Below are 8,646 nucleotides of genomic sequence, written 5' to 3'. Positions count from 1 at the left end.
TACCAGTGGTCTTGGATGGGTCTTCCTTAGCTATGTTTGTTATGAAGTCTTCCTCTTTGAATATGTTACCAGTGGTCTTGGATGGGTCTTCATCAGCTATGTTTGCTAAGAAGTCTTCCTCTGTGAATATGATACCAGTGGTCTTGGATGGGTCTTCCTCAGCTAGGTTTGCTAAGAAGTCTTCCTCTGTGAATATGTTACCAGTGGTCTTGGATGGGTCTTCCTCAGCTAGGTTTGCTAAGAAGTCTTCCTCTGTGAATATGTTACCAGTGGTTTTGGATGGGACTTCCTCATTTAAGTTTTGTTAAGAAATCTTCTTTTGTGATTATTTTATCAGTGGTCATGGATGGGTCTTCCTAAGTTAGGTTTGCTATGAAGTCTTCCTCTGTGAATATGATACCAGTGGTCTTGGATGGGTCTTCCTCAGCTAGATTTGCTATGAAGTCTTCCTCTGTGAATATGTTACCAGTGGTCTTGGATGGGTCTTCCTCAGCTAGGTTTGCTATGAAGTCATCCTCTGTGAAAATGTTACCAGCGGTCTTGGATGGGTCTTCCTCAGCTATGTTTGCTAAGAAGTCTTCCTCTGTGAATAATTTACCAGCAATCTTGGATGGGTCTTCCTCAGCGAGGATTCCTAAGAAGTCTTCACCTGTGAATATGTTACCAGTGGTCTTGGATGGGTCTTCCTCAGCTAGGTTTGCTATGAAGGGTTCCTCTGTGAATATGATACCAGTGGTCTTGGATGGGTCTTCCTCAGCTAGGTTTGCTAAGAAGTCTTCCTCTGTGAATATGTTACCAGTGCTCTTGGATGGGTCTTCCTCATTTAGGTTTGCTCTGAAGTCTTCCTATATGAATATGTTACCAGTTGTCTTGGATGGGTCTTCTTCAGTTTAGTTTGCTATGAAGTCTCCCTCTGTGAAAATGTTATCAGCGGTCTTGAATGGGTCTTCCTCAGCTAGGTTTGCTAAGAAGTCTTCCTCTGTGAAAATGTTATCAGTGGTCATGGATGGGTCTTCCTCAGTTAGGTTTGCTATGAAGTCTTCCTCTGTGAATATGTTACCAGTGGTCTTGGATGGGTCTTCCTAAGTTAGGTTTCCTATGAAGTCTTCCTCTGTGAATATGTTCCCTGTGGTCTTGGATGGGTCTTCCTCAGCTAGGTTTGTTATGAAGTCTTCCTCTATGAATATATTACCAGTTGTCTTGGATGGGTCTTCCTCAGTTAAGTTTGTTAAGAAGTCTTCTTCTGTGATTATTTTATCAGTGGTCATGGCCTTCTTCAGTTAGGTTTGCTAAGAAGTCTTCCTCTGTGAATATGTTACCAGTGCTCTTGGATGGGTTTTCCTCATTTAGGTTTGCTCTGAAGTCTTCCTATATGAATATGTTACCAGTGGTCTTGGATGGGTCTTCTTCATTTAAGTTTGCTATGAAGTCTTCCTCTGTGAATATGTTATCAGCGGTCTTGGATGGGTCTTCCTCAGCTAGGTTTGCTAAGAAGTCTTCCTCTGTGAAAATGTTACCAGTGGTCTTGGAAGGGTCTTCCTCAGTTAAGTTTGTTAACAAGTCTTCTTCTGTGATTATTTTATCAGTGGTCATGGATGCCTCTTCCTCAGTTAGGTTTGCTATGAAGTCTTCCTCTGTGAATATGTTACCTGTGGTCTTGGATGGGTCTTCCTCAGCTATGTTTGTTATGAAGTCCTCCTCTTTGAATATATTACCAGTGGTCTTGGATGGGTCTTCCTCAGTTAAGTTTGTTAAGATGTCTTCTTCTATGATTATTTTATCAGTGGTCATGGATGGGTCTTACTCAGTTAGGTTTGCTATGAAGTCTTTCTCTGTGAATATGTTACCAGTGGTCTTGGATGGGTCTTCCTCAGCTATGTTTGTTATGAAGTCTTTCTCTTTGAATATGTTACCAGTGGTCTTGGATGGGTCTTCCTAAGTTAAGTTTGTTAAGGAGTCTTTTTCTGTGATTATTTTATCAGTGGTCATGGATGCATCTTCCTCAGTTAGGTTTGCTATAAAGTCTTCCTCTGTGAATATGTTAAAAGTCTTCCTCTTTGAATATGGTACCAGTGGTCTTGGATGGGTCTTCCTCAGCTATATTTGCTATGAAGTCTTCTGTGAATATGTTACCAGTGGTCTTGGATGGGTCTTCCTCAGCTAGGTTTGCTATGAAGTCTTCCTCTGTGAATATGGTACCAGCTGTCTTGGATGGGTCTTCCTCAGCTATGTTTGCTAAGAAGTCTTCCTCTGTGAATAATTTACCAGCAATCTTGGATGGGTCTTCCTCAGCGAGGATTCCTAAGAAGTCTTCACCTGTGAATATGTTACCAGTGGTCTTGGATGGGTCTTCCTCAGCTAGGTTTGCTATGAAGAGTTCCTCTGTGAATATGTTACCAGTGCTCTTGGATGGGTCTTCCTCATTTAGGTTTGCTAAGAAGTCTTCCTATATGAATATGTTACCAGTGGTCTTGGATGGGTCTTCTTCAGTTTAGTTTGCTATGAAGTCTTCCTCTGTGAAAATGTTATCAGCGTCTTGGATGGGTCTTCCTCAGCTAGGTTTGCTAAGAAGTCTTCCTCTGTGAAAATGTTACCAGTGGTCTTGGATGGGTCTTCTTCAGTTAAGTTTGTTAAGAAGTCTTCCTCTGTGAATATGTTACCAGTGGTCTTGGATGGGTCTTCTTCAGTTAGATTTGCTATGAAGTCTTCCTCTGTGAATATTTATTTATGTTCGATCTACCGGAATCCAGACAGGGATGATTCTATCTTCGATTGTCGTCTTACCATTATGGCTAAGATACAAGAAGATGATAGAAAGGCTTTTTTTGTGGTTTTGTTGGTGATTTTAATGCTCACCATAGGGAGTGGTTAAGTTCTATCTCTCCTACCGAGCGCCATGCCTTAAGAGCTTTAGACTTTGCCTCTGAAATAGGCTGTGAGCAAATCCTAAATGAAGCTACTCACAGGTCTGGTAATTGCTTGGACCTTGTATACACTGACTCCCGTGGCGTTATAACTGGTAAGGTTGGTTCTCCAGTCGGGACATCTGATCATGCCTTGATTTAATTTTTAGTGAAGACTGAGCAGCCTGTCCCTGATATATCATATTCTTGTAAATTGTATATGAAATCCCAAGCAGACTGGAATGGGATTTTACATGATCTTTTGTGCTTGAATTGGTCACAATTATATAATAGTGTAGATCCTGTTGTCCCTTTGAATGAGAATCTAGTCAACATAATTGATAGGCGTATCCCTTCTCGTGTCCTAAGGTACCGAGTGAAGGACAAACCGTGGTTCAATGATGATTGTAGACGTGCTTTTTTGGAGAAGCAGGAGGCCTATCAACTTTGGAAGGGTAACAGATCAGATTTGACCTGGAACAACTATACTCAGCTTCGAGCTTTTGCTCAGAGAGTTTATGCCTCAACTGAAAAGGAGTACAATTTAACCATAAAAGAAACACTTTCTGGTACAACTCAGGAACATAAATGGTGGTCTACCCTTAAATCTGCACTCTTTGGTGTAGATGCAACAGTTCCTCCTTTACTTAAACCAGATGGCTCAGTCACTCACTGTCCAAAGGAAAAGGCAACCCTTTTGGCTGATGTTTTTGACAGTAAACAGAGTAATGAAAAACTTGAACTTCCTCATTCCTGTTTTCCTGAGGCTAAACTAACTAGTTTAGCTTTTCGATCTCGTGAGATTAGAGCTCTGTTGATGGACCTTGATGCTTATGGAGGTGTAGACCCAAATGGTATTTTTCCTTTGTTTTTTATAAAGACAACAGATTTCTTAGCTCCAAAGTTATCTGTTATTTTGCGCAAGTTAGCAAGAAGAGGAGCTTTTAGCACTAGTTGGAGAATTGGTAATGTTACTCCTCTATGTAAATGTGTTTGTGGTAGCTCAAGTCCCACTGATTACCGCCCAATTTCCATAACTCCCATATTATCTAAAGTTTTTGAACGTCTTCTGGCAAAACGTCTTAATAGGTTTGCTGAAGGTAATCATCTACTCCCTAGTTTGCAATTTGGTTTTCGTAAAGGCCTTGGAGCATGTGATGCCCTTCTTACAATCTCCAATGCTGTACAGAAATCCCTTGATTGTGGTCGGGAAGTTCGTATGATTGGCCTTGATTTTAGTGCTGCCTTTGACCATGTTAATCATAAGGCCCTTGTTTTCAAACTGAAGCAGTTGGGAGTGGGTGGGTCATTTCTTAGCTTTATTACTGGTTTTTTAAGTAATAGATCTCAAAGAGTTGTTGTTGATGGGCACCATAGTAATTATAGGAATGTGATATCCGGTGTTCCACAGGGTAGTATGCAGATGATGCTACTCTCTTGGCATCAATTCCATCCCCTGAATGTAGATCTAGGGTTGGTGAATCCCTTAATAGAGATTTAGCTAGAATTAGTGCAGGGTGCAAATTATGGGGTATGAAGTTGAATCCTAACAAAACTCAAAGTATGATTGTAAGTAGGTCAAGGACGGTGGTTCCTCAACATCCGGATCTCAGTATTGATAATGTTTCTTTAAATATGTATGACTCTTTCAAAATTTTAGGTGTGATTCTCGACAGTAAATTTACTTTTGAGAAACATATAAGGTCTGTGTCTTCTTCAATTTCACAAAAAATAGGCTTATTGAGAAAGTCTTTCAAGATTTTCGGTGATCAATCTATTCTGAAGAATTGTTTTAATTCTTTCATTCTACCTTGTTTTGAGTATTGTTCTCCTGTCTGGTCTTCAGCTGCTGATTCTCATCTTAATTTGTTGGAAAGAAACTTACGGTCTATTAAATTTCTCATTCCTGATCTAGATATTAATCTCTGGCACCGTCGTTCAATTAGTTCATTATGTATGTTGCATAAGATTTTTCACAACTCTGACCATCCTTTACATTCAGATCTCCCTGGACAATTCTATCCTGTTCGTAATACTAGGCAGGCAGCTAATTCTAATAGCCAGGCCTTCTCCATCACGAGGCTTAATACTACGCAGTACTCTAGAAGTTTTATTCCATCTGTGACCAAGTTGTGGAATGATCTTCCTAAACGGGTGGTTGATTCAGTAGAACTTCAAAAGTTCAAAGTTGGAGCAAATGCTTTTTTGTTGACCAGGCGGACATAGTCTTTCTATAGTTTGTTTATGACATATTTGTTTTTGATGTTGTTGATAGTTTTTTATTTGACATGTCTGTTTTGACGTTGTTTCTTATTTTAGAATGATTTATTGTTAATTTATTCTCTTCATTTATTTATTTCCTTATTTCCTTTCCTCACTGGGCTATTTTTCTCTGTTGGAGCCCCTGGGCTTATAGCATCTTGCTTTCCCAACTAGGGTTGTAGCTTGGATAGTAATAAAAATAATAATAATATGTTACCAGCGGTCTTGGATGGGTCTTCCTCAGCTAGGTTTGCTAAGAAGTCTTCCTCTGTGAATAATTTACCAGCGATCTTGGATGGGTCTTCCTCAGCGAGGATTCCTAAGAAGTCTTCCTCTGTGAATATGTTATCAGCGGTCTTGGATGGGTCTTCCTCAGCTAGGTTTGCTAAGAAGTCTTCCTTTGTGAAAATGTTACCAGTGCTCTTGGATGGGTCTTCCTCAGTTAAGTTTGTTAAGAAGTCTTCTTTTGTGATTATTTTACCAGTGGTCATAGATGGCTCTTCCTCTGTTAGGTTTGCTAAGAAGTCTTCCTCTGTGATTATGATACCAGTGGTCATGGATGGGTCTTCCTCAGGTAGATTTGCTATGAAGTCTTCCTCTGATAATATGTTATCAGTGGTCATGGATGGGTCTTCCTCTGTTAGGTTTTCTATGAAGTCTTCCTCTCTGAAAATGTTAAGAAGTCTTCCTCTGTGAATATGTTACCAGTGGTCTTGGATGGGTCTTCCTCAGCTAGGTTTGCTATGAAGTCTTCCTATGTAAATATGTTATCAGTGGTCATGGATGGGTCTTCCTCTGTTAGGTTTTCTATGAAGTCTTCCTCTCTGAAAATGTTAGGAAGTCTTCCTCTGTGAATATGTCACCAGCGGTCTTGGATGGGTCTTCCTCATCTAGGTTTGCTAAGAAGTCTTCCTCTGTGAATAATGTAACAGTGGTCTTGGATGGATCTTCCTCAGTTATGTTTGCTATGAAGTCTTCCTCTCTGAATATGTTACCAGTGGTCTTGGATGGGTCTTCCTCAGTTTGGTTTGCTATGAAGTCTTCCTCTGTGAATATGTTACCAATGCTCTTGGATGGGTCTACTTCACTTAGGTTTGCTATGAAGTCTTCCTCTGGGAATATGTTACCAGTGGTCTTGGATGGGTCTTCCTCATTTAGGTTTGCTATGGAGTCTTCCCAAGTGAATATTTTATCAGCGGTCTTCGATGGGTCTTCCTCAGCTAGGTTCGCAGAGAAGTCTTCCTCTGTCAATATGTTACAAATCGTCTAGGATGGGTCTTCCCCAGTTAGGTTTGCTATGAAGTCTTCCTCTGTGATTATTTTACCAGTGGTCTTGGATGGGTCTTCCTCAGTTTGGTTTGCTATGGAGTCTTCCTCTGTGAATATGTTACCAATGGTCTTAGATGGGTCTACTTCAGTTAGGTTTGCTATGAAGTCTTCCTCTGTGAATATGTTACCAGTGGTCTTGGATGGGTCTTCCTCATTTAGGTTTGCTATGAAGTCTTCCTCAGTGAATATGTTATCAGTGGTCTTGAATGGTTCTTCCTCAGCTATGTTTGCTAAGAAGTCTTCCTCTGTGAATATGTTACAAGAGGTCTAGGATGGGTCTTCCCCAGTTAGGTTTGCTATGAAGTCTTCCTCTGTGATTATTTTACCAGTGGTCTTGGATGGGTCTTCCTTAGTTAGGTTTAATATGAAGTCTTCTTCTGTGAATATGTTAAGAAGTCTTCCTCTGTGAATATGTTACCAGCTGTCTTGGATGGGTCTTCCTCAGCTAGGTTTGCTAAGAAGTCTTCCTCTGTGAATATATTACCAGTGCTTTTGGATGGGTCTTCCTCAGCTAGGTTTGCTAAGAAGTCTTCCTCTGTGATTATGTTACAAGTGCTCTTGGATCGGTTTCCCTCAGTTAGGTTTGCTGAAAAGTCTTCCTCTGTGAATATGTTACCAGCGGTCTTAGATGGGTCTTCCTCAGATAGGTTTGCTAAGAAGTCTTCCTTTATGAATATGTTACCAACGGTCTTGGATGGGTCTTCCTCAGTTAAGTTTGTTAACAAGTCTTCTTCTGTGATTATTTTATCAGTGGTCATGGATGCCTCTTCTTCAGTTAGGTTTGCTATGAAGTCTTCCTCTGTGAATATGTTACCAGTGGTCTTGGATGGGTCTTCCTCATCTATGTTTGTTATGAAGTCTTCCTCTTCGAATATGTTACCAGTTGTCTTGGATGGGTCTTCCTCAGTTAAGTTTGTTAAGAAGTCTTCTTCTGTGATTATTTTATCAGTGGTCATGGATGCCTCTTTCTCAGTTAGGTTTGCTATGAAGTCTTCCTCTGTTAATATCTTACCTGTGGTCTTGGATGGGTCTTCCTCAGCTATGTTTGTTATGAAGTCTTACTTTTTGAATATGTTACCAGTGGTCTTGGATGGGTCTTCCTCAGTTAAGTTTGTTAAGATGTCTTCTTCTGTGATTATTTTATCAGTGGTCATGGATGGGTCTTCCCCAGTTAGGTTTGCTATGAAGTCTTTCTCTGTGAATATGTTACCAGTGGTCTTGGATGGGTCTTCCTCAGCTATGTTTGTTATGAAGTCTTTTTCTTTGAATATGTTACCAGTGGTCTTTGATGGGTCTTCCTAAGTTAAGTTTGTTAAGGAGTCTTCTTCTGTGATTATTTTATCAGTGGTCATGGATGCATCTTCCTCAGTTAGGTTTGCTATGAAGGCTTCCTCTGTGAATATGTTACCAGTGGTCTTGGATGGGTCTTCCTTAGCTATGTTTGTTATGAAGTCTTCCTCTTTGAATATGTTACCAGTGGTCTTGGATGGGTCTTCCTCAGCTATGTTTGCTAAGAAGTCTTCCTCTGTGATTATGTACAAATATGTCAGTGGGGTAAAAAGCCCCCAACTGGGCTTCATGTCCCATAGCGTGGTGGGCCTTTATACCCCGAAACGACATTTTTTATCAACCTCTTTTTTCGATTCTTTAACAGGGATACGAGAGAGTTTTGTTGATCGAAATAATACACTCTTTGAATATATATATATATATATATATATATATATATATATATATATATATATATATATATATATATATATATATATATATATATATATATATATATATATATATATATATATATATATATATATATATATATATATATATATATATATATATTATATATATATATTCCATTAGAATTACAAAACTTTGAAAGAATTTACATCCAAAAAATAAATCACTTGAATTATTTAAGTATGAACAAAACACAGAATAACACAAAAGAAATGTTCACTGGAAATGAAATTTTACACCAAAATTTTGTTTTGATAACTAAGGAAAATAGATAATCTTTTACACTCTAAGGATTAAACTCTTAAAAAAATTACATAAAGCGATTGATATACCTACAAGTTTTAGCTCTCACAAAATAATGCCAAAATAGATAAACTTCACGTATATTAGATGCACAGGGCCATTTACA

The 8,646-nt window shown here is 39.1% G+C and overlaps 1 protein-coding gene across 1 annotated transcript in view; it reads right to left on the bottom strand.

Moving 5' to 3' along the window:
- Positions 1-5,972: 5,972 nt before the first annotated feature.
- Positions 5,973-8,646, bottom strand: part of LOC137640917 (uncharacterized) — a 31,761-nt gene continuing 29,087 nt past the window's right edge. The window contains exons 3-5 of the mRNA XM_068373376.1: positions 6,979-7,533; positions 6,491-6,739; positions 5,973-6,409 (exon numbers count right to left, since the gene is read on the bottom strand). Coding sequence (XP_068229477.1) covers positions 5,973-6,409; positions 6,491-6,739; positions 6,979-7,533 — 1,241 coding nt within the window. The remainder of the gene's footprint in view (positions 6,410-6,490; positions 6,740-6,978; positions 7,534-8,646) is intronic.

Source organism: Palaemon carinicauda, chromosome 5 (assembly GCF_036898095.1).
Source record: "Palaemon carinicauda isolate YSFRI2023 chromosome 5, ASM3689809v2, whole genome shotgun sequence".
Classification (NCBI taxonomy): domain Eukaryota; kingdom Metazoa; phylum Arthropoda; class Malacostraca; order Decapoda; family Palaemonidae; genus Palaemon; species Palaemon carinicauda.
The sequence above is the reverse complement of the archived record's forward strand: the minus strand, read 5'-3'. Positions and strand labels throughout refer to the sequence as shown.